This window comes from Bos grunniens, chromosome 22 (genome assembly GCF_055505025.1).
Source record: "Bos grunniens cultivar Pamir isolate PY7600 chromosome 22, Bosgru_T2T1.0, whole genome shotgun sequence".
Classification (NCBI taxonomy): Eukaryota; Metazoa; Chordata; class Mammalia; order Artiodactyla; family Bovidae; genus Bos; species Bos grunniens.
Genome location: NC_141186.1, coordinates 43,328,167 through 43,354,387, shown reverse-complemented (window position 1 = coordinate 43,354,387; position 26,221 = coordinate 43,328,167). Strand labels below are relative to the sequence as shown.

Sequence of the window (26,221 nt, the reverse complement as noted above, 5' to 3'; positions counted from 1 at the left end):
ATTCCTTCTTCTTCTAGTAAGAAGTCACCATAATCACGACTTGCTTTGTGTGACTTGTTTCTTACCTGCAGATCTGGGTTGTGTAAACAGTTGATATGTCATTTGGTGAATAACTGTCCGTAAAACTTGTGGAACTGTGCCTTGACCTCTAACAGGCCCAACAGTCCTCAAGAGCTTTCTGAAAGAATGTCTCCTGGGTTATAGTCCCCAGGTCTTCAATAAAAATGTTCATTGTTTGCTTAGGTCAACTGTTGATTAATTTTTCATCAGCAGTGGTTTTGTTGAATTCTTCTCTACCCTTATGGGTTTCTGTTGTTCTATCAGTTGCTGCGCAAGGGGTGTTGAAATCTCCGACTCTAATGGTGTATTCGTCTGTTTCTTCTTGCAGTCCTTGTCAGTTTTTGTTTCACGTGTTTTACAGCTCTGGTGTGTGAATGTGCATACACATTCAAGATTGCTGTGTCTTGGGGACTTCCCTGGTGGTCCAGTGGTTAAGACTCCATGCTTTTAATGCAGGGGGCACGGGTTCATCCCTGGCTGGGGAACTGGGATCCCACATGCCACAAGACTGCTGTGTCCTGCTATGACATTACCCTTTTATCTTTATGCCCCTCTCTGTCTCTAGTAATCTTTTCTAAAGTTTACTCTGATGCTTTCATATCATATTTTTGATCCCCTAATTTGGGTTTTATAATAGAGACATTTTTGTCCTTCTTTTTTAGGAATATATCATTCGGGTACAAAGAGGAATTTCCATAGAAAATAGCTGGCAGGTAAGGTTTTTTTTTTTTTTTTTTGGTCATAGGAAAAATATTTAAACAAAATTCTGGCCTGGAATCATCTAAAAATCTGCAAAAACTAAAACACACAAAAATATACATCATATTTCTTTTATAAACTTTAGATCTAAGACATCTCTTACAAAAGGCTTTTCTGTTCTCAGTTGTTTGGTTTAATTCATGTAAGATGTTACCACAGAGAGTAGGAATGTGTTCCCCAGTTGGACACAGAGTAAGCAGAGTAGGCAACTGACTTGTTTTGTTCCTCGTGTTGAATAATTCAGGCCTCCTCCCCTGAAGCCATGGTGTGGGTAGGGCAGGTTAGTAGTCAGTCCACCAGTTTGAAAGATGAGATAGTGCCCTAGTCATTGTGCAGTTCGGAAGCTGCATTTCATGGACTCTTAAATCTAGTCATAGGCAGTTTCTAGTGCTAGGTCCCTCACTGACCACAGGTGATGTCTGTTCACAGCTCCAAGGCCTGCTTTCCTGATGGATTGCCTCAGAGAAAGAGAACTTGCTATATAGATCTAGAGGTCCTTTCTAACCCAGTTGACTTGCAGAGAGTGGCTGAATTCTATACAGGAGCCATTTCTTTCCTGTTGTAGTAATTATAATGACCTTTGTATTCCGTTTTCCAAAAATCTTACCTTGTCCTTCACAGCCCGGCTTGAACCTTACCTCTCACCTTAAGAAGTCTTTGACCTCAAAGGCCGGTACTTAGTCTTGTATTGGCCTGAAAATTCTAACTACTTTTAGTTGGAATAATTATAACATCACAGACTTGATGGACATGAGTTTGAACAAGCTCCTGGAGTTGGTGATGGACAGGGAAACCTGGTGTGTTGCAGTCCATGGGGTCACAAAGAGTCAGACACAACTGAGCGACTGAAGTGAACTGAGCATTTATTGTTAGGCACTGGCTCAAGCACATTAATTCACTTAGCCCGTTAAAGCCAGTTCTGTGCCATCACATTAGCCCCATTTTGCATTCAAAAGGCAAGTAACTAGTCCAAGATCACACTGAAGTCTATGATGGAACAGGGTTAGAATTCAAGTATTCTCTGTGCCACCTTTTGCTCCCTTGCACTTATTAGGTATGACCCCATGTTTAACTTTTTGATATATATGTATGCCAAGCAGGCCCAAGGACAGTGTCCTACGAGAAAAATCAACCTTATATGTAGTCTTGTAAATCCAGTACTTTAGAGGCCTGGGGAATACTTAATAAAAATGTAGATACTTAACCTCCTGAATTTGTTTCCCTTTGGGTGGGTAGGGTCCTCGATGATCTCCAAGTAATTCTTCTGCACACTAATATTTGAAAATCATCAGTAAACATTAGAAAAACTATTTGAAAGCCAAATAGCTTCCTTCCCCTCTGACTGAAGAGCTAGTGTAATTTGCGGTGGCATAATCAGTGGCATCAAGATAACTAAGAGAAAATGTGTGGACAGTGGGTATGGACCGTTAGCCAGGAGGGGAACTAGTGAAGGGTGGTGCCAGCAGGTGCATCCAGTCTCTAAACTGGTGTGGTCTCAAAGAGGGCAGTTTTATTCAGGGCAAAAATGGAATAGGTTCACAACTGTCTACATCCATTTACTTTGTTTTCATGTTCAGTTAAACTTTTTTTTTTTTTTTTTGGTAAATTATTAACTCATCTTTCTAGTTAACTAGGTGCCTAGGTAATTGAAAAAAAAAATTAAAGGGCTATTCACCCTCAAAACATCATCCTTCTCTCTTACCTGTTGGCATCTTGCGAGTTTGGCTGTCATTAACCAGTTTCCCACAGCCCAGCCAACTCTGGGACACTGCTCGGTCTGTTTTCTGGGGCTGCCAAGTGAAACAAGTTAGGCTCCAGGTATAAGCCCTGCAACCCTTAATGCAAGTGCCTTGACTCCCTTGATGCAAGTGCCTTGACTCTAGAATGCCAATAAGTATTAAATAAGGAAATGAAAATTGATGGGTTGTGCTGAATCAAAACACCACTGTTTTCTTTCTTACAGATTGTTAGGAGATACAGTGACTTTGATTTGCTGAACAACAGCTTGCAGGTAATTATTCTAAAACACCAATGACACACATTTATTGTTTGGGGTATCTTAGAAATGGGTTGGAAATGGCAATGTCAGGAACAAGAAGTTATTAGATTTCCCTAGCAAAGGAGATAAGCTCATACTTCAGACAGATGATGTGTGACTCTAAAAATAAACTTGGGGAATAAATGTCATTTATAATAGTCACCGTACAGCCGGCTACCTTTGTGCCAGACTGCGTCCTTAACTGCAATCATGGGATGCTGTGTGTTATCTCCTTTTCACAGGTTAGAAATGCCTAGATGGATAATAGAATTGTTCACTGAGAGCGGGGACTCTCAGACTCTCTTAAACTCGGCCACATAGTCAGCAGTACAGATCAGCACTCAGCAGTAACTAGAGATGCAGCCTTTTTTGGCATTAACTTTTTTCCCTTAAGTATGTATTTCTAGATCTCTTTGGTTAAATGTTTGTAACTTGGTGGCCATAATGGAAAGAGGGGTGAGCTGGAAACACATCTCGCACTGCTAGTGTCGCAGGGTCCTAGAGAAGTGTGGCCCCGGGGCAGTGCTGGCAGCACTACCACACCTTCACCTGGCAGACGGGTCTTCAAGTGCCAGGATTATTGAAGCCCACTGGGGCTTCCCTAAGGCCGTGATTCAAGAAAGATCTGCCTGTAATGCAGGAGACCCGGGTTCCATGCCTGGGTCGGGAAGTTCCCCTGGAGAAGGAAGTGGCAACTCACTCCAGTATTCTTGCCTGGAGAATTCCATCGACAGAGGAGCCTGGTGGGCCACAGTCCATGGGGTCGCAAAGAGTCAGACAGGACTGAGGGACTAACAGTTCCACTGTCACTTTCATCGGGCCTTTATTGTATCTCAACTTTGAATGGTGGCATAAACCCTTGAACCGGCTTGCTAGCTCATGACTAGCTCACCCGGGAGGTGCACTGTCTCATCACTGATTCTGAGTGATCTCTGATCCTGTCCACAGAGGGCAGGAGGATGGAGGGCTGGGAGGGAGTGACATGCTGCCTTTCCATCAAAAGGCCGTTTTTTACTGACCAGCCTTTGGAAAAAGAGCATTTGTAGAGTCCAGACTTTCACGTTATTTACAACACTGCTGAATGCCATGTTCTCCATCCAGTAGAACTGGCCTGAGTGTCTGCAGACCCTTATGTCATTGACGTATGGTCTTCTTCACACATGTTGTCTGTCTCCATTTTAATTGTAGTGTGACCAGTTTAAATATTCAGATAGAATATCGGCAGAGGTCAGATTCTCAGAGATGGCTTTAATTGGTTTCACTTGTGGATTTTAAGAGCCTAGTCTTTCCACTCAGACAAAAACTGGGCTTCTGATGACTATTGTAGGTAAGCCACTGACTGACATGCTGTTTATTCCAGCAGTGGATCTTCCCCACAAGGCTCTCCAGACATTTCCATGTGCTCAAAGTGGCATGAACATCTGGGAGCTAATGTTTGGCCTACTATGTGCTTTCACCTTTATGCACAAGTGAAGCCTTGCCTGGTTTTAAAAGAAACGGTCGTGATTTTATGCAGTGCTATTCAGCCAGGGCGGAGTAAGAATCCTGAGAGAGATCCTTCTGAAATGGAAACTGCCTGGGCCTAGACCCCACGAATATGGGGTGGGAAGGAAAGTCTTATCTCCTGTTTGTTCTTACTTTGGACATATAAAGTTGAATCTCCATGACTATTCAGTTACAGCCTTATTTAATATAATAGAAATTTATTTTTATATCAGTGTAATTTTCCCTTATAAAATGGGCACTTTCAATGTGCATCTTATTTCAAATGCAAATATCCACATGTATTGATGTTGGCTTGTGTTGGGCAGGATATGGCCAGACAGCACTTCAGTGGGAGGTTTTCCTGGATCCAAGTAAACAGACAGAAGAAAGTACATACAACTTTTTGGCAGCAAAATAATTTCAAAACAACCTCCATAAAACAGACCCAAAAGACTCCAAAACCACAAAATAAAACTGTGACTATGAATTTCAGTTTCTGATTACCCTTCTGACAGATAAATGAGTTCCTGCTGAAGGAAGAGAAATATAATACACATATGCAGGGTTGTTTGAACCCAATAGAAAACATATCTAAGTGAAATAAAGCACTGTGTAAAAGTATACATGCAATATAATAATTACATGAAATGTTTAGGAAAAGTGGTTGGGAGGAAGTATGCCAGAATGTTAACAATGGGGACCTCCAGGTGGCAGGATTATGGGTTCTGTTGTTTTTTTTTTCCCCTGGTCCTTTGTACCATTCTGTACTTTCCAGGTTCAGTACAAATAAGCACAGGCAAGTTATATAAGTGGAAAAACAGAAGAAGAGCTGTATTTTCCCAATTTTTTATAGCAAATATATCTTGTGATAACAGTGAAGAGAAACCACTACCTTATTTTAAAGGTACCATCAAATCAATGACCATACAGGGAGATAGAATGAGACACGGGAAAAGACAGCAGCAGGAGCTACAGTGATGAGAACTGTAGGGGACCCTCAGGCTTGAGACGGGGACCCAGCCTCTGCCTGGGCTCTGGTACTTCCTCTCTGTCCTTACTGTCTCCCTATGAAGCTAAGAGGCTGAACCAGATGACTTTTCAGGTCTCTTATAGCACAAATGTTTTGTGATTTGGTTTCACTGCCCATTTTTCACATGGGAGAGGCTCTACTGAACACTGGAGGGAAATGGGGACAAATTAGGGTCTGATGAGCACTTAGCACTCCTTGGAATACTTGCTGGAATGGAGTTCAAGGCAATTTGCAGATCATTAACGGAAGTAAGACATTAGCTGATTAAGAGGTAGAAGATTTTTTCCTCCAGACAAAAAAGCTAGTTTTCTTGAAACTGATAGAGTTTGCCATGGAGTTTAGAAGTTTTGGCTAGGCTAGCAAGAGTCAGGTTACGGGCTCAAGACCCCACTTTGCCTGTCAATACCACTTTGCTTTGTCACTCTGCAGGTGTTGCGAGTAGAGGAACTCTGGGGATTCTCTGCTGGCTTTACTGTTCTCTTTCCTTTATACAGGGAACTCAAGAATGGAATCCAAAGGGCACTTTAAAAAGGGAACAGTTTTTTTAAAAAATGTCATGATGAGGTGCCTTTGCTTGAAGCCGTCCCTGTGGAGGTGTCTAGGAAGTCAGTGGCTGAGGGGCTTCATCATATGTGTGCTAGTATTCTCTCACCCTCCTTTCTAACAAGTCACAGGAGTTCTAAACTTTATATTCTGTGATGGGTAAGCATTTGAGAAATTCTGGGAGAAGCTGAAAGAGAAAGTTAACTTCTCTTGAATGCTAGCCTCCTGTCAAAGGCAAGACTTTAAAATCACACTCAGATTGCAAGGTTTCAACACTTGGATAAAAATTTCTTGTGAGAACCCAAACCAGGGCAGAAAAACACCTGCCATGTGCCTAGCAGACTGACATGGCAGAGACACTCTACTCACAGCTATTGGCGAAGAAGTCTTTGTTTCACCTGCTGATTTGGAAGAGCTGATGAGGTATCTGGGCAGAACAGTACATTTCAGTTCAGTTCAGTTCAGTCACTCAGTCATGTCTGATTCTTTGTGACCCCATGGACTGCAGCATGCCAGGCTTCCCTGTCCATCACCAACTCCTGGAGCTTGCTCAAACTCATATCCATCGAGTCGGTGTGCCATCCAACTATCTCATTCTCTGTCGTCCCCTTCTCCTCCTGCCTTCAGTCTTTCCCAGCATCAGGGTCTTTTCCAGTGAGTCAGTTCTTCACATCAGGTGGCCAGAGTATTGGAGCTTCAACTTCAGCATCAATCCTTCCAATGAACACCCAGGACTGATCTCCTTTAGGATGGACTGGTTGGATCTCCTTGCAGTTCAAGGGACTCTCAAGAGTCTTCTCCAACACCACAGTTCAAAAGCATCAATTCTTTGGCACTCAGCTTTCTTTATAGTCCATAGTCACGTCCATACATGACTACTGGAAAAACCATAGCTTTGACTAGATGGACCTTTGTTGGCAGAGTAATGTCTCTGCTTTTTAATATGCTGTCTAGTTTACCTAAAAAGAAATGATGCTTGACTTAAAAAATAATAATAATTTTTTTTAAGCTTGTAAAAAAGGCCACAAAGTTTGAAACAGATAGCTTGTCTAATTCATTCTGACATCCCCACTGTGAGTGAAAAAAATAGCCCTTTTGGGGTTTAAATCTGATCTTGTCAGATGTGACTTTCCATTCTGAGTAACCTGGGCTTCAGCTGAGTCTGCTCTTGAGTGAGTAACGCAGGCAGATGTGCTGATATTGGCTGATGGTACCCACTCCCAGAGGTAGCTGCTCTAAAGCAGGTAGAGCAAGTGCTTTTAGACATTTTTCGTGTATATGTAACTGTATGCCTGGGCTTACACATAAGTGCACACAGACACGCAAATGAGATTATATCCTGCAACTTATTAAAAGAGTTTTTAAAAGAAATAAATCAATTATAACACATTAGCATTGATTCCCTTATATTACGCAGTGCTCCTGAACAAAAATAATAATAAAACAATTGACCTGGATGTGTACCAGAGGAGTGATGTGCTTTCTTCATAACTTTGCTTTTCTATTTAGTTAATAAAGAAACTGCTATTCCATAAAACGTAATTGTATGAGAGAGGAAAACAGCCTGAAATTGAGTGTCTTATCTGGCAGTGAATTTGGCCATGGTTGAAAATTCACTCTAAGTGTGTTCTGACATATTTTCATAAGTATGTTGTAGAAACAGGCAGTTCAGAATTATCAGCCAACCTTTTCATCTTGCCTAATTCAAGTTCAAGGCCTAATTCAAGTTCAAGGTTCAAACTTGCCTAATTGCCAAGTTCAAGATCTTCATTGTTTGAAAAAATGGAGTGAAGCAGGCTCAGTTAGGTTTGCTCACATGGATGATTTAGATGACGTGCTTGTCTGAATTCAAGATGCCTTTCTGTTTTAGACCTTTCCCTCGATCCGTACACATGCCACTTGGACCACTCTCAGCACAAGGGTAGACTAGTACCGCTCTTTGAAAGCAGTTTTTTTTTTTTTTTTTCTCTCCAATTTTATTTTATTTTTAAACTTTACATAATTGTATTAGTTTTGCAAATATCAAAATGAATCCGCCACAGGTATACATGTGTTCCCCATCCCGAACCCTCCTCCCTCCTCCCTCCTTGAAAGCAGTTTTTTGCTCATTAAATTATGATACCAATCGGATATTTTGTTTTTTACGTTTAAAAAATAGACTTAAAGTTTTATTTTTATTTTTATTTTTTTTACTTTTTCCATCAACTGTTCATGTCAATCTGTCATGATTTTACCCCCATAAATGGCAAAATCAAAAAACGATCAACACAGATTTTCTTTCAGCAGGATAATGTCAATACTTCCACAAAAGAAAGCACTGTAATTGCAACCTGCTTTAGACTTAAAGTTTTAAATGATCTGGAAAATGATAGTAGATTGCACACCTGCATTTCTTTTTCTTTTCTCCCCAAGCCACTCTAAAACAACAGTAAATTTGATCTTGTGTATGTACACACACACACACACCCCTTCAAGGACAAATAGGAGAGGAGAAAATTATAACAAAAACATTAAAAACTAAAAATCCAGTGGATGAGAGCTAACTAATTAAGCAGATATGGGAAGGCAGAATTACGAGATGGCAGTAAGGGTGGATAAACCCACTGGGTCCCAGTTTTCACCACAGAACCTCCAAAAGGTTGACAGCACCAAGTGCTACCTCCAACGTGGGGTGAGGTCAAGCTAAAATCAGGAGTTGAAAGTATGTTTAAACAGTTGGATCCCCACAGCTCCCCATCTGAGCAACTTATGCCTGCTCTTCTCCAGTGGAGAAACTGGGTTTTTTCCCTCTGCAGAGGGTTGAACATTCTTTGGGCTGGAGAATGCAGGCACAGTTGGAAATATTTACATAATAAAGAGGAGACCTGTCCAAATAAAGACATTTTTTATTAACGTGCAAGGTTTCAAACAATTCTCCCTTTCTAGGAAGCTGACAGAGGGTATCTCCACCAAAAGTGAGGGGATTACCTAAGATAAAGGCAGGCATGGATATGGAAATGGGGTTTAGCAGGAGAAAGGACAGAGGCTTCTCTAGCATGGTGGTGAAGGAAGGTCCTGGGATGCCAGTCTTGACGCAGGTCTAGGGACCACCTGTCCTGCGTGGAACAGGTTGCTGGGTTCTGGAAAGTGCTCTTCAAGAAGATGACATTGATTCATCTTTGTATCTCAGTGTGTTGAAGAAAGGCTTAGATGGAGAGTTTGGAGTTGAAGAGAAAACTAGGAAAAAAGAAGTTGACAGAAAGGAGTAGTAAGCATGCTCTTTGGCTCAGTTGTATCATTTACCTAATGTAAGTGCATGCTGCACTTATTTAAATGATAGCATCATGATGGTGGAAGAATTAGGTCTAGAATGTGTGTGGATGAGATCAGGTTGTGAAAGAGAACTTAACCCTCATCTCCTATAATGAGAAACTTGCAGATAATGCCTAAAAGTGAAAAATCGAGGCATAACAATGTAAACCGTCACTTCTTCCAAAAGATCAGCTGAAAGAGTTAGATGTGGCCACCTTTGGGGAGTGGGGAATGGATATGTCACCTTTCGGCTGGGGTGGTTGGGGGCGAGCATCATGGGACTGCCAGCAGTAATAAACAAAAGTATTTGACTCTCGGAAAATATGTTCATGTGTAAATTTCATTAAAAAAATTAAGTCTTAAAGTGCTACACTTAGTATTTTATCAGTTCTAAGATGCACAGGTTTTCACATTTTTACAATACAACTGATTAGGATGTATCCTGAAATGTTGTAGACCTAACGAAACCTGTTGGCACAGGGATTCTGCTGTTCGGTCTTATTTGGGGATGACGTGAGTATAATACTTTTCTTTTTTCTTTTTAATTAAAGATTGCAGGCCTAAGTCTACCTCTTCCTCCCAAAAAATTGATTGGTAACATGGATCGTGAATTCATAGCTGAGAGGCAGAAAGGTCTTCAGAACTATCTCAACGTTATCACCACAAATCATATCTTGTCTAACTGTGAGCTGGTTAAGAAGTTTCTAGATCCAAACAACTATTCTGCCAACTACACTGGTAAGTAGAAGGATCTTATCAGCTACATTCCTGGGACAAAAGAGGCACTTTTTTTTGCCGGAGATAATATATGTGGGACAAGCTCTCCTTCCAGATGGGGAGATGTGTTCTAGGACATTATTCATCTGCTAATACTTACCTGATTGTAATTTACTGTAGATATCTAAGAAGAACATATTTTTAAACTGGAAGATAATTGCTTTACAATGTTGTGTTAATTTCTGCTGTACCATAAAGTGAATCAGCTTTATGTATACGTATATCCCCTCCCTCCTTAGCTGCTGACCGCCACCCCCAACCCACCCTCTAAGTCACCACGGAGCGCTGAGCTGAGCCTGCTGTATTTTATTGCAGTTTCCTACTACCTCTCTGTTTTCCTTATGGTAGTGCATATATGTCAGTCCTAATCTCCCAACTCATCCCACCTTCTCCTTCCCCCACTGTGTCCACATATCCATTCTCTTTGTCTACATCTCTGTTCCTGCCTTGGAAATAGGTTCATCCGTACCATTTTTCTAGACACACTTATATGTGTTAACATACGATATTTATTTTTCTCTTTCTGACTTACTTCACTTGGTATGACAACACTCTATGTCCATCCATGTCTCTATAAAACAAAAATTATTCTAAAATGTTTTTAATGCCTGTTTAGAAAAATACAGAAGGGAACTTGTCTGTGTACAAAGTCTTGTCATCATTATCTTCCCTGACAAAACTGAGAGTAAATAGTCCACAATGATCTGTACAGTAATGTCAGTTTGATTTATATTTGCCTGTTTTTGTGTTTACAATATATATTATGCCTGGCTCTTCTGGGAATTACTTTAAACACAATAGTGATTCAGAAGGGGCCTTTCTGTGTCTTCCCAGTTGCTTGCTGAAACCTGCTGTGAGCAAAGCCTAGGGAGCAGGTGGTTCCTTTCCAAACCTTCCCTGGACAGAACAGCAGCCAGAGGCCTGAGTGGGAAAGGGTGCCAGTCACACACACGGCCAGCAGCAGTTCTGTAAGCCCATTGTCAGCAGAATGAGTGATTAAATGTTTAATACACTCTGGCATGGTCTTGAACAGGCCAATAGAAGCTGTTGTAAAACCAAACCAGTGACTAGAATTCAGCCAATTTGTTAAAGCTAAACCATGCTGAGAGTCTAAGTGGAACACTGGGTATCATTAATAAGCTGATTTCCTTGCTAAGAGAATAGACTGTTTAGAGACTACATTTTGGGTCCTTAGAACACTCCTTTTGAAGTAATTAGAAGGAGACACTTTTATTCTTGTGTCAGATAGAGGGAAACAGAGGACTACTTATCAGGCACGAAACTTTTCTTTATCTTATTTTTAATTAATTAATTAATTAATGTTGGCCATGCTGGGTCTTCGTTGTTCGGTTGTGATGTGCGGGCTTCTCACTGTGGTAACATGTCTTGTTTCCGGGCACGGGCTCTAGGGCGTGAGGGCCTCAGTCGTTGTAGTACATGGACTCAGTAATTGCAGCTCCCAGGCTCTGGAGCACAGGCTCAGTAGTTACGGTGCATGGACTTTGTTGCTCCTAGGCCTGTGCAATCTTCCCGGATCAGGGATCGAACCGGTGTCTACTGCGGTCTACCAGGGAAGCCTGAAACTTCTCTGCATAATGGAATCACCTGGGGAGCTTAAAAAAAAATGCCAATGCCCAGACTGCATTCATGCCAGTCAAATCAGAATCTCTGTGGATGGGGTTCATAGTTTGTAAGCCCGCCCTCCCCAGAGATTCTAATATGCAGCTGAGTTTGAACACCACAGTTGGAAATTGCTACTCACTTCATGGGTCCTCTGACCAGCCGCACTGGCACCATCGGGAGCTTGTTAGGGATGTAGCATTCATGCCCCACCCCAAACCTAGAATCAGGATGTGGTTTTTAACAAGGTCCCCAGGTTGTGTGCATGCATATTAAAGTTTGAGAAGCCTTGCACGAGAACATGCCTGTCATCTTCTAGTGAAAGTACCTGCAGGAGTAAGAAAGTGCCTTTATAGAAAGCAACCCACTAAGGGGAAGTTTATTTCAAACTCATATTTGCTGTAAGTTATGAAACTGAACAAGGCTTGCATTTTTACCCCACTTGTTTCTTGGAGCTCATTGGAAAAAAAGCATCACCGGCCTGGAGCTCCCAGGACAACTCGTGTTCTTGCAGAGCAGGTCTCCCTTGGCTTTCATTTCACCTTACTTCACCTCACTTGTTCCAGGACTGTCACACCATGGACTCTGGGTTGACTTTTATCGAGTCCCTTGCAGCTCAGGCCTGTTCACTGGTTTGTTTGTCCACGTCGTTTCCTGACAGTGTCTGCTAGTGTCCTCCTGAGGTCAAGCGTCACGGTGTACTGTACATGTGATGATGCTGTCCATTCTGTACGCTTGACTCTCTGCTCTGCCATCCATGTGCTAGGTGCGGGGCTGGGAGTTGGGGTACAGGTGTGAGGAAAATGTGCTCCTTGTTCTCAGGGAGCTTGTACTAGAAATACCTTGAGTTGCCAGGGGATCAGAGCTAGCAGGGACCTTGAGCAGATGCATCTAGACTAACCCTCTTGTTTTATTTATTTTTTAATGTAAGTTTTTTGTTGTTTTCCTTCCAGTTTTATTGAGATATAATTAACATACAGCACTGGGTATGTTTAGGTGTACAGCATAGTGATTTGACTTACATACATTGTGACATGAGGATCACAGTAAGTTTAGTGACCATCCGTCATCTCATAGAGATGCAGATTAAAGTAGGAGAGAAAAATTGCTTCTGTGTGATAAGAACTCTTAGAGTTTACTCTCTTAGTAACTTTCATGCATAAGGTACAACAGAGTTAGTTACATTTATCGTGCTGTGTATTGCATTCCTAGTACTTATTTATCTTATAGCTGAAGTTTATACCTTTTGGCCACCTTCATTCAATTCCCCATCCTCCTACCTCCAGCCCTACCACTGGTAACCACAAATCTGATCTCTTTTTCTGTGCGTTTTTGAAGAATAATTGACCTGCACTACTGTGCTAGTTCCTGTTACACAACATTATGATTTGATGTTTCTATACCTGTCAAAATAGTCATCATGATGAGTCTACTTACATATGTCACCATAAAAAGATATTACATAGTTATCAACTGTATCCCTCCATGTTGTTGCAAATGGCAAGCTTTCATTCTTTTTTGTGACTGATTAATATGCCACTGTGATACTTAGGTTGCTTCCACATCTCAGCTTCTGTAAATAATGCCACAGTGAACACGGTGGTGCGTATGTTTTTTTCTAGGTAGTGTTTTCCTTTCCTTCTGGTAAATACCGAGGAGTGAAATTGAATAACCGTGTGGTATTTCTGCTTATAAAGTTTTTGAGGGCTCTCCGTATGGTTTGCTGTAGTGGCTGTTTCAAGTCACCTTCTCATCAGTAATGCACAGGGGTTCTTTTTCTCCGCATCTTCACCAAAACTTGTTATTTATTTGTGGTCTTTTTGATGATAGCCATCCTGATGGGTGTGAGGTGATACTTCACTGTGGTTTTGATTTGCATTTCCCTGATGAGTACTGATGTTGAGCATCTTTTCATGTACCTGTTGGCGATCTGTCTTCTTTGGAAAAATGTCTATTCAAGTATTCTGCCCATTTTTTAATAGTGTTTTTTGTTTTTTGATATTTAGTTGTATGAGTTCTTTGTATATTTTGGATATTAACCACTTGTCAGATACAATGTTTGCAAATCTGTTCTCCGATTCAGTAGGTGGTCTTTTCGTTTTGTTGATGGTTTTCTTTGCTGTGCAAAAGCTTTTAAGTTTGATTAGGTTCCATTGGTTGGTTTTTGCTTCTTGTGTTTCCCAAGGGGACATATCCAAAAAAACATTGGTAAGACCAATGTCAAAGAGTTTGCCACCTGTGTTTTCTTCTAGGAATTTTATGGTTTTAGGTCTTCCATTTATGTCTTTAATCCATTTTTAGTTTATTTTTGTATATGATGTGAGAGAGTAGTCCAGTTTGGTTCTATTGCGTTTAGCTGTCTAATTTTCTGGAATTTATTGAAGAGGTTGTCTTTTCTCCATTGTATATTCTTGCCTCCTTTGTCGTATTGATAGATTAATTGCTGATAGAAGTGTGGGCTCATTTCCGGGAGCTCTATTCCGTTTCTTCACGCTCTGTGTGTGTGCTTGTGCACGTCCTAGTACCATGCTGTTTCGATTATTGTACCTTTGTAGTGTGCTTTGAAATCAGAAGCATGATACTTCCAGCTTTTCTTTTTCAAGATTGTTTTGACTATTCAAGATCTTTTCTGTTTCCATAAAAATTTAGAATTATTTGTTCTAGCTCTGTGAAAAAAGCTAGTGATAGGGATTGCACTGAATCTGTAGATTGCCTTGGGCTGTACAGTCATTTTAGCCATATTAATTCTTCCAGTCCATGAACACAGTATATATTTCCATCTGTTTGTGTCTTCTTCAATTTCTTTCATTAGTGTCTTGGAGTTTTTAGAGTACAGATCTTTTACCTGTTTAGTTGGATTTATTCTTCTTGATATGATTGTAAATGGAATTGTTTTCTTACTTTCATTTCTTTCTCATAGTTTCTTATTAGTATACAGAAATGTAACCAGTTTCTGCATATTAATTTTGTATCCTGCAACTGTGCCAAACTCATTGAGTTCCAGGAGAACCCTCTCATTTTATACATGAGCAGTCTCCCAAGAAGGGCCTTACCTAGGGTTGCACATTTGTATGATTGTACAAGTGTCTAGTGTCTGAATGTTTCCCAATTAAAATGCTGCTCAGCCCCTGGAACATTGTCTGATCCCTATATCTCCTCCTCATGTGCCTCTCTACATGCTGCTCTTGTCCTGATCTTTCCCCTCTCTCCCAGGATGCCAGACAATCAGGAATCCAAAGGAGATGAGCATGGGAGTGTGAGAAAACTGTCAGAGACTCCTGCCAGAACCCAAACACTTAAGTAGCTGCCACTATTTAGAGGGCACAGTCCTGATGAAACAATAAGGGTTGGGTGCTGTTTTCAGAGAAGTGCTGATTAATTTCCCCCTTTGCATGAAATTTAGAACTTTGTCTTTTCTCTGTGCTGACTCACCAAGTGTCTCAGGAAAGGGAAACCCAGGCCATCTCCTCCACATCAGCTTAACTGAGCTGTTCCCCAAAGAGCAGGGCAGTCTTGTCTAGGTTTCCCAAAACTTACAGTGTGGCCCATGGCCCCCAAGGGCACCCTCTGCACCTCCAGCTCCCGGCATTTCCCCTGTAATGTGGATATTGTCTGCACCTCTCCTTAGTTTCTGTGGTCACTGTCCAGCTTCCCTTCAGCAGGATCTGAGTTCTGTGTTCAGGTGTGGCTGAAACCACCGAGGCCACGTTTCCTGCCTGTTGCTCTGACTGAGCCTGTGGGTGTTTCATCAGAGGAGACTCGTTGACGCCACCCATTCCCCAGGGGGTGGGTGACCAGTGAGAGAGTCAGTTCCTAGGCAGGTTGATAGGGAGTCTAGGGGTCCCCAAGGAGAGAGGGCTCTGGAATTCTTAAGGAGGAAGAAAGGACAAACGTTTTTTCTTTCTCCACATTCCTTAGGATTATATAACAATAATGTATCCTGCCTAAGGACAGTCTTTGGATTAAACCTTCTGGCTAATTCTGTCATCTTAAAATGTAAATTATGGGAGTAGGTCTGATGAGGTCTTTACAACCTCCAGATATTCTTTGGATTCATTGGAGAGTATATAACTTCATTGTTAACACTAGCAAGCGGGTACTCTTTCTGCCCCCTTCTGATGCCTATGTCAGAAGCTTTCTCTATCTCCTTTATACTTTAATAAAACTTTATTACACAAAAGCTCTGAGCGATCAAGCCTCGTCTCTGGCCCCGGATTGAATTCTTCTCCTCCGGGGGCCAAGAATCCCGGTGTATTCGCGTGATTCAACAACAACCTCTCACCAGCAGCTCTCAGGACATCAGCAGCTCCCTGCTCTCCTCTCTGGGACCCCAGCCTGGGATTGCTGGTCCTTTTCTTCCTTTCCTTCTGTTTTTGTTGTTGTTCAGTCGTTCAGTTGTGTCCGACTCTTTGTGATCCCATGAACTGCAGTATGCCAGGCTTCCCTGTCCTTCATTATCTCCTGGAGTTTGCTCAGACTCATGTCTATTGAATCCATGATGCCATCCAACCATCTCATCCTCTGTCATCCCCTTCTCCTCCTGCCCTCAGTCTTTCCCAGCATCAGGGTCTTTTCCAGTGAGTCAACTCTTCTCATCAGGTGGCCAAAGTATTGGAGCTCAAGCTTCAGCATCAGTCCTTCTAATGGATATTCAGGATTGATTTAATTTAGGATTGACTGGATTGATCTCCTTGCTGTCCAAGGCACTCTCAAGAGTCTTCTCCAGCACTACGTTTTGAAAGCATCAGTTCTTTGGCTCTCAGCCTTCTTTATGGTCCAACTCTCACATCTGTATGTGACTGCTGGAAAAACCATGGCTTTGACTGTATGAACCTTTGTGGGCAAAGTGGTATCTTTGCTTTTTAATATGCTCTTTGGGTTGGTCATAGCTTTCCTTCCAAGGCGCAATCATCTTTTAACTTCATGGCTGCAGTCACCATCTGCAGTGATTTTGGAGCCCAAGAAAATAAAATCTGTCACTGTTGCCATGTTTTCCCCATGTATTTGTCATGAAGTGATGGGTCTGGATGTCATGATCTTCATTTTTTGAATGTTGAGTTTTCAGCCAGCTTTTTCATTCTCGTCTTTCACCATTATCAAGAGGCTTTTCAGCTCCTCTTCACTTTCTGCCGTTAGGGTGGTATCATCTGCAGTTGGTATATCTGAGGTTGATACTTCTCCCAGCAATCTTGATTCCACCTTGTGATTCATCCAGCCTGGCATTTCGCATGATGTACTCTGCATAGAAGTTTAATAAACAGTGACAATCTACAGCCTTGATGTACTCCTTTCCCAATTTTGAACCAGTCTGTTGTTCCAGGTCTGGTTCTGACTGTTGCTTCTTGACCTGCGTACAGGTTTCTGAGGAGGCAGATAAGATGATCTGGTATTCTAATCTCTTTTTACTACCAAATTCACTGAAAGGAAATATGGGTCCTTGGTGCTTTGTTGAGGGTTGGTTTGGGGTTGTTCATTTGAATTAAAAAGTCTAATTGAGGGCCAGCTATTGTATAGGGAAATCAGTTGTCTCTTGGCCAGTCAAGCAGGGTTTATGTTGAGAAACACATACACACACATCGCTTTATTCATCTTGTTAGCAAAGTATAGCCATCACTGCACTGTAACCATCTTCCCACCTTAAACCACTCTGTAAATAAGCTTTTTAATGTCCATGCAGAAGTCACTTGGACCAGAAATCAAGAGGCCTGCATCCTGGCCCCAGCTTTCTTATTAGCAGCAGCATCTCCACTCTGTAGGCCTCGGGGTCCTGACTGATAACATAAGAGATGGAGGTGGGGAGAGTGGACCACATAGCATCCAAAGCTCTCTTCTAGCTCTAAAATCCCAAGAGTCCTGTGAACAGGTCAGATAGTAGTGGGCTCCAGGATGGAGTGGAAGAGAGAGGGAGGGTTTGGGCAGGAGGGAAGGGTGGGAGGGAAGGTGAGATTATATTCAGAACAAGAGCAAGGTGCTTCAGAAAGGCTGCAGTTTGCTGTAGCATACCAGCTGGTCTGTATTGCCTGCAGTCACTTCACGGGGCTGAGATCCAGGGGGTCAAAGGCTGCACACAGTGGGGGCAGCTGGTACTTTCTGAGCTGAGAAGCCTGAGGTCTGTGGGGAGCATAAGGTAGACTTGAAGGCGTCACTCTGCGTTTCCTGTCTGGGGCTTGTTTGTCAGCGTCTAGAGGGCATGAGCAATGGCACCCCACTTCAGTACTCTTGCCTGGAAAATCCCATGGATGGAGGAGTCTGGTAGGCTGCAGTCCTTGGGGTCGCTAAGAGTCAGACATGACTGAGCGACTTCACTTTCACTTTTCACTTTCATGCGTTGGAGAAGGAAATGGCAACCCACTCCAGTGTTCTTGCCTGGAGAATCCCAGGGACGGGGGAGCCTGGTGGGCTGCCATCCATGGGGTCGCACAGTCGGACACGACTGAAGTGACTTAGCAGCAGCAGCAGAGAGCGTGCAGTTTTCCCCTGGGTCAGTCAGTGCTAATGAAATGGAGGGCAGACGCCTTCCTTTTCATGGATTTCCTGTGCTCATGAGTGAGTGTGCACACCCATGCGCATGAATTCAACCCTTGCTACTGTGGTGTAGTCGCTTAGTCATGTCTGACTCTTTGCGACCCCATGGACTGTAGCCCTCCAGGCTCCTCTGTCTATGGGATTTCCCAGGCAAGAATACTAGAGTGGGTTGCCATTTCCTTTCCCAGGGGAATCTTCTCAACCCAGGATCAAACCCACGTCTCCTGGTTGACAGGCAGATTGTTTACTACTAAGCTACTTAGGAAGCCCATTGAACCCTTGGTTAGTTCTTACTTCATCAGATATTTATTGAGCACCTGCTGTGTGACAGGTACTGTGACTGCAGCACCAAACAGGGCATAGTCTCCTAACCCAACTCCTGCCCCAGGGCACTTCTGTAGGGAGATTGACAGGTAAAGGCTGTGCTAGCTTAAAGACGTGATAGCACCTCGAGGGTGGGGGTCCAGGTGGGGATGACCCAGCTCTGAAGGTGGAGGAAGGCTTCCCAGATGAGTTGACACCTGCATGGAGCCCTGAGGTGAGTAGAAATTAGCTAGGCCAAGAGGCAAGGGCCAGTACTCCAGGAGAGAAAGAAGTAAATATTTCTGTATGGCTGTGGGCTCTGCCATGTCTAAGATATTTCCTTCTAAAGCCAACGATCACAGTCTCGTGGAAGACTAGTAGGACAGAATGCCATAGGAGAGGGCCATGTGGAGCACTGGAGAGTACAGAGGAGGGAAGGAGGAAGCCCTGGCTAGGGGAGCAGCAAGTTTGGGTTGAGCCTCAAAGGTTGGATGGGCAGGAATAGAGAATGCTGAGGATTAGGGTAGGCCAGTCTTCAGGGGCCATGGTAGGTACACTCTCAGTGACAGGAGTGTGAGGCTCACACATTATTGGTCGGTGGGGGTAGGGGGGCTAAAGACAGAAGGTGTGAGGTTTAGAAGCTTGGTCCTAATTGGTAAGGACATGGGGCGCCAACAAAGACTTCTAAGCAGAAGACGTTTAGGATTGAAATGTGTTACCTGAATCTGGGGAGGGAAGGGATTAATATTGGGAGCATGGTGGTCGTGTGGCTTACTTGAGAATAAATCATACTTCAGAGGAGAGAAAATATCCTGTCTATAATTTCCTGATCCCAAAGATAAAAAAGAAGGAAAAAAAAAAGCTATTTTCTAATCCTTAATTTGTCAGTAGCAGATCTAAACATGTTCCATTTGCTCACAGCTACTTCCCCCACTCCAAAAACAATGAACAATGCGCAGTAGCAGACAGTAAACGTGGTGGAATAATGAGATTGTAGGGGATTATGAGTCACTGTTAGTTCTGAAGCAACTGTCCTTTAAAGTCTCTGAGAATGACAGTGTATCGCATTTAGAAGATTATTTTTCATAATCCTTCTCAATGTTGTGATTTTCACGTAAAAGAATATCTTTTGAAGTAGCTTACATTCAGGTTATTTTGGAAATTCTGAAAGCCTTTTATATCAGCATTACTTACAGAAAAAGTTCAGAGCTTCCAGTGTTGGTTATGAAAATTCATCTGCTGCCGCCACACCCGACCTCTCCAAGTGGTTGTCACAATGGAGTAGTTAAAGCAAATGTAAATGAAGTCTGTTCTGTGTCTGTCATCTCATGTTCAAAATTTAGGTGCAGACAGCACTGACACTTTACATATTGAGTCAATAAGATTGTTTTCTTCCCCAAATCTCTTAATTGATAATGTACTCTAAAATATATCAAAATAATATTGTCTGCCAAGCTCTAGGCATAGTAGTTCCAGACTAGGTCATTTCAACACATGGAAAGCGTTTCTGCGGAATCCCTGGTGCCTGGGATGTAACTGATGCTTTGGCAGCAGTGCAGTTCCACAGTGGATGTGCAGGATTGCTGTTTGCTTTCAGGGATCCAGTGTGGCTTTCATTCACTCACTACACTGAGGGGGAAAACAGCAAATTACAGATGTTGCTTTGCGCAGGAAATGTAAAAGCACAGTTATTCTGATGATTTTTTATACTGTGAACTTTAAAGAACTTCCTCTTTTCATTGTCTTCGTAGAAGGGGGAAACGTTCTCATGATAAACACAAAGAGAAGGACGGATTTTTTTTTCCAGTAAGCAGATGTCCAGTGGTTTCCCACAGCAGAGCCATGTTGTTGCTGTGCATCGGTGTTTTTCTAAAACACTGGCTTTTATTCCCAATATATATATTTAAGGCTAATCGCTTCTTTGTTGGTGAAAGCTATAATTTCATGAAGAATGAAGATGGGATAAATACCACTTGAAACAATGTTTAATGCTATTCCAGGGTGACCTTAGGACACATTTTGAGTTTTGTGCTCCAGTTGTTGTCTGGTACATATATTGAATTCTTGGCTTAAGACAACTAGTTTGCATATTTTAGATCTTCCAGTTTAATTATTCTGTTACTAATTACTTTCTTTAATAAACTTTTGATTTTAGAATAATTTTAGATTTACAGAAAAAATAACAGCAGTGATAGTATAGAATTTCCGTATATGCCCTCACCCAATTTCCCCTAATGTTAACATTTTATATAAGCATGATACATTTATATAAAAACTAAGAAATTAGCATTCACACATTACTATTAATTATAGTTTTATTCAGATTTGATTAGATGTTTCATTAATGTTGTTATTCTGTTCCAGGATCCAATCTAGAGTCCCATGTTTTATTTACTCTGTGTTCATTTTTTTATAATTAAATTTTTAAAGAAGGTCATAGACCATAAGAATTTCACTTGCAAGAATAACATCTTAAGCGTATGGCACTTTCCTGATATGTTTGTCTAATAAATACGTTTCCAAAATATCTTTGCAGAGATTGCCTTACAACATGTTTCCATGTTCTTCCGATCAGAGCCAAAGTGGGAGGTGGTAGAACCATTGAAAGACATAGGTGAGAAACTGGTGTGCCCATTGTGTTAAAAAAGGATCACAGACAGAACTGGGTTCTTTGTCATGCTTTCTTATAAGTATCCCAGAAAAGCTTTTATGCAGGTAAAATGTATAAGGAATGCAGGTGATGTCTTTTTTTTGTGTTTCCATACTATTTGAGGATTCAGTCCTTAACTTTTATTGGTGAATGAATCTTGGTTACAGACGCATCTGGGGATTTGGATGGTGGTAACTAAGTTTCAGAACCATCATTCATTCCTCTTATCTTTTCCATTAAATCTAAACTGAAGTGCTGTTTTCCTTTTTCCATGAGTAATTTCTTTTATTTTTTTATTTATTTTAGTGCAGCTTTTACTATTTCAGTATTGCCAAATGGTTGCTTACAGGTTCCTATATATCTATGAATCATATTTCTGAACTTAACTTTTATTAATTATTTGGTCAGTAAAACAGAATCAGTTGGTGTTAGATCATGTAGCTATAAACACATCTCCTTTTATGACAGGTTGGAGGATAAGGAAGAAATATTTCTTGATGAAGATTAAAAACCAGCCAAAGGAACGGCTAGTGTTAAGCTGGGTAAGCTAATTTTGTTTTGTTTTGCTTTAGACTAATTTCAGGGACTTCAGGTGGGTTTATGAAAAAGCAAGAGAACTGACAAGACAAAATTGTACTGTGCTGCCGAGAGATGTAAAGGGCCCCTTGCTGCTGCTGCTGCTGCTAAGTCGCTTCAGTCGTGTCCAACTCTGTGCAACCCCATAGACGGGCAGCCTACCAGGCTCCTCCGTCCCTGGGATTCTCCAGGCAAGAACACTGGAGTGGCCCCTTAGTCATACATCGAAGAGTCATTTTCAGTCACTTTGTTTATGCATTTGGTAATACCAGTGTGACTACATTTCATCAGCTAGTAAACGTTTGGAAAGAAATACGAACAGCTTAAAATAGTTTTTTTGAACCTCTTTAGGACTGACACTTTGGCGGTTTTTTTTTTTTAATGCTTGAGCATTATTTTTGTTTTATCTATCACTTTGAGAGCTCTAGTGATACACTTGGTTAATAAAATTAGGTAACATTACAGTTAGGTGCTAGTATTTGTATGTTTATGTACTCCAGAAAGGCCATGAGGCAACACGGATTACTGTGGTTTTCATCTTCGGTTTATAGTCATGTATTTGGACAGATTTTTTTTTTTTAAGGAAAGGCTTGTAAGGAATTTTTCTTTTGATGACCAAAACAGCACCCTGATATTTCCTCCCGTGTTTGCAGGCTGACCTTGGTCCAGACAAGTATCTGTCAGATAAAGATTTTCAGTGTCTAATCAAACTTCTGCCTTCCTGTTTGGTGAGTACAAGTCCTTCTGTTATTCTTGATGCCGATGACAGATTCACAATGTTTTATTGTGGGTGGGTGGAGCTGGAAACACTCTACAGGCTTGAGAATGGAGAGGTAGAGTGGATTTCTCTTCAGACTGGAAGTGCTCAGGGCTACTCCCACAGACCATTGGCCATTTAAATGACATTCATGACTTCCAGACCACCCACAAAATGTGGTAATTTATTTAATTTTTTTATTCATTTGGCCACACCAAGTGGTATGCAGGATCCCTACCAGGGATCTAATTCGCACCCCTTGCAGTAGAAACACAGAGTCTTAACCACTGGATTGTCAGGGAATCCCAAAATAGTATTTTTGTGTTTTAAGCAAATATCAGAGTAGGAAAGCACCCACTTCTCTGAGCCTCTTGTTCCTGGTGAGGATGTTTATTATCAGTGAGTTGAGAGATCTGTTTCCAGCCTGAGAAAGCAGAACTGATGCAGATTTGGATTAACTGGAAAAGGGATTCTAATCCAAGGCTTTCAGTGGTAAGAACCTCATGAATGTCTTTCAAAAGATATGCAGATATTCTTAAGGAAAAGACTAACCTGGCCAGAGAAAATTGAGTTAGTGTTTTTGAAGAGAATGTCTTGTCAAGCTAGCAAGACCATGTGTTTCATGAGGTGTGATACCTGGCAGAGAAAAATACTGTGGTCTTTGAGTGTGATAGGTTGTGTCACACAGGCTGTGAGCACTCAATCCTAAATTTCTTTTCTTGGATATGCTTTTTTAAAAAAGAAGATAATGCAAGGCTAGTGGTGCATATTAATAGCAGAAAGTCAGAAAGCACAGATAGGGAAAAATAAAATAAAATTTGCCCATAATTCCAAGTAACCTGAAGTATGGGCCAAAGTGTCATGTTCAATTGTTACTTCTCTAGAATTTTATTTTATTTTTGGCTGTGCCTTGTGTCTTGTGGGCTCTTAGTTCCCCAAACAGGAATTGAATCAAGGCCACAGTAATGAAAGCCCAGAATCCTAATGACTAGGCCCACCAAGGAACTCTCTTACATGATTATTTTTGAAAAAATAGATACTGTTCTAAAGCTTGATTTTTGTTGTTGTTAGTGGTATACCCATGAACATCTTTTGTTGTTAATAAATTCAGTATAATACATCATTATTACTGACTGCATAAAATTATCATTGGCCATACCTCATTCACTCAGCTAATCCACTAGACATGTGGATCACTTCTAGTTTTTTGCTCTTATTTTTTTAAAAAACGCCATGGTGAACAATTTTAGCTGAACATTTGTACCCATCCTTAGTTATTTTTATAAGATAACTAGAACTAATTAATAAGCAATTGTAGGGAGTTTTTTTTTTTTTTTTGAGACTATATAAGTAGCATGCTGCTGCTGCTGCTGCTAAGTCGCTTCAGTCGTGTCCAACTCTGTGCGACCCCATAGACGGCAGCCCACCAGGCTCCCCCATCCCTGGGATTCTCCAGGCAAGAACACTGGAGTGGGTTGCCATTTCCTTCTCCAATGCATGAAAGTGAAAAGTGAAAGAAGTTGCTCAGTTGTGTCCTACTCCTAGCGACCCCATGGACTGCAGCCCACCAGGCTCTTCCGTCCATGGGATTTTCCAGGCAAGAGTGCTGGAGTGGGGTGCCATTGCCTTCTCCGTCTTTATCAAACCCACTAGCTGTAGCATTCATAGAGATTTTCTTTTATTTTTTTTTTTAGATTTTCTGACTCCATCATTTCTCTTATATTTACTGGTTGTCATTCTACTATAAGGAAGAGCTTCATGTTCTCTTTTCTTTATTTATATCAGTATGAATTCCAAGGATTTTTATTTTATTCATTGGGTTTCATTTTGCGTTGATGAAAATGTTCTAAAATTAGACTGTGTGATAGTCACACAGCTCTGAATATATTGAAAACCATTGAGTTGTATACTTTAAACAGGTGAATTATATTGGGATGTGAATTGTATTTCAGTAAAGCCATGAAAATATCCACAACAATTGCTTTGTTGTGATGATCAGGAGGAACTTCATGATCAATTTTCTGTATTTCCCTGGGCACCCCCTTCCATCCCATTCCCATCCAATCCTCACACAATCCAGCTCCCAAGGGTTTAAATCTTCCTGGTACTCCTTTGAGCTCAAGGCCATTGTAATACTTGAAGTCAGTTGGTCCATGTATCCACAATTCCAGGTCACATGAGGACTTTTCTTTTAATCATTAAATAATTTGCCTTACTCCCCACCCTGCTTTGTTGACACCCATGTCCGCCTCTCAGGAGGGCAGTGTCACTCAGACTGCACACTCCAGGGGGGACAGGAAGACGCATGCTCACTGCCCTGGAAAAGGCCACGGTGCTGAAAGATGCTGCCATTGCTTGTTTTCTGGCTGTCGTGCTCCCTGGCTTATCCCCAGACAGCAGTGTGGAGTGTTAGGCAGCACTGTGAGGGGAGACACATGTGTCCTGGTTCCCACTTGGCTGCTCTAGAATTTGGCTGTTTTTCTTTTTATTTATTTATTTTTTTTACCAATTTACAGAGGGAGAATATTAAAACCACCTTTCCTGTCACCTGAACTGTGAGACCACGTTAAAGCAGATACCTTCCCTTGGAGAGCTTAACTTCTAGCCACTTTGCTTAATCACTGTAGTTTACCTTACTTCTCTCATCTAAAAAATGATTTAGTAATTGATCATCTGATAACTTGAAAGTATCATGTGTTCAGGGAACATTCTGCGTTTACGTGCAATTAAACTACCAAGCTGGCAATTGATTCTGTATAACCAGATCCTGGATCTAAAAGGAACCTAGATGCTGATGCAGATTAAATGTGAATTTCCTTTTTTTTTTGTTTTCGCAGCACCCTTACATCTATCGTGTTACCTTTGCCACAGCTAACGAATCCTCAGCATTGCTAATTAGAATGTTTAATGAGAAAGGAACCTTGAAGGACCTGATCTACAAGGTACTGCTGGTGCAAGTTCCTGGTCATCAAGAAGTTCTCAAATCCCTTAAGAGCCTGTGATTGATACTTGAACCCTAAGCTTCTAGAAGCTAGGCCCTGAGGATTTAATTTTAATTTTATTTGGAATTTGAATTTATTTTAGCAATAGAAACTACCCAGTTTGGCTAAAGAGCATTCCTTTACGCACACGAGGAAAGGTTGAGCATTTCACGATTATATTCATTAGATTGTAGGCTGCTCTTAGGTCAGTTTTAAAGTTTAAATTTTTTTTTAAAGGAATACTGAGAAGCTTTACAAACTCGTAGAAAAAGAGATCAGATTTGTGGTTAATAGAGGTAGGAGAGGATATTTAAGGGAAATTAGATGAAGACAGTTAAAAGAGTAAGATGGGTAAATACTAGAGGTGTAAAACACAACATAATAAATATCATTAACACTGCACGCTTGCTAAGTCACTTCAGTTGTGTCTGTTTCTGTGCTACCTTGTGGACTGTAGCCCACCAGGCTCTTTTGTTCATGAGATTCTCTAGGCAGGAATACTGGAGTGGGTTGCCATGCCTTCCTCCAGGGGATCTTTCCAACCCAGGGATCAAACCCATGTTTCTTATGTCTCCTGCAATGGCAGGCGGGTTCTTTACCACTAGTTCCACCTGGGAAACCCATAATTAACACTGCTATGTGGTTTTTTTTTTTAAAAAAAAGCAATACTGAAGAATTCTAACAGTATACAAGACTTTGGGGTCTGCTAAAGTGAAGACCAGGCACATTTTCACTGGACTAGAAAAAGGCTGGAACCCTGGTCAGCCTCTTTCTATTAACTGTGCAGGCTGCTGTATTTAACAGTCCACGTCCTGCCAGCTGGACT

At 41.5% G+C, this 26,221-nt stretch overlaps 1 protein-coding gene and 1 non-coding gene across 21 annotated transcripts in view; one reads left to right on the top strand and one right to left on the bottom strand.

The window, feature by feature from the left end:
* PXK (PX domain containing serine/threonine kinase like) overlaps positions 1–26,221 on the top strand; it is an 88,574-nt gene that overhangs the window by 33,396 nt on the left and 28,957 nt on the right. For all 20 annotated transcript variants that reach the window (XM_086367191.1, XM_086367186.1, XM_086367199.1 and 17 more), the window contains exons 2-8: positions 723–773; positions 2,783–2,830; positions 9,758–9,944; positions 20,968–21,045; positions 21,550–21,623; positions 22,311–22,385; positions 25,252–25,356. In XM_086367191.1, coding sequence (XP_086223317.1) covers positions 723–773; positions 2,783–2,830; positions 9,758–9,944; positions 20,968–21,045; positions 21,550–21,623; positions 22,311–22,385; positions 25,252–25,356 — 618 coding nt within the window. The remainder of the gene's footprint in view (positions 1–722; positions 774–2,782; positions 2,831–9,757; positions 9,945–20,967; positions 21,046–21,549; positions 21,624–22,310; positions 22,386–25,251; positions 25,357–26,221) is intronic.
* Positions 8,119–8,252, bottom strand: LOC147348335 (small nucleolar RNA SNORA69). The gene has a single exon (XR_015152016.1). It is a non-coding gene; the product is annotated as a small nucleolar RNA SNORA69 (small nucleolar RNA).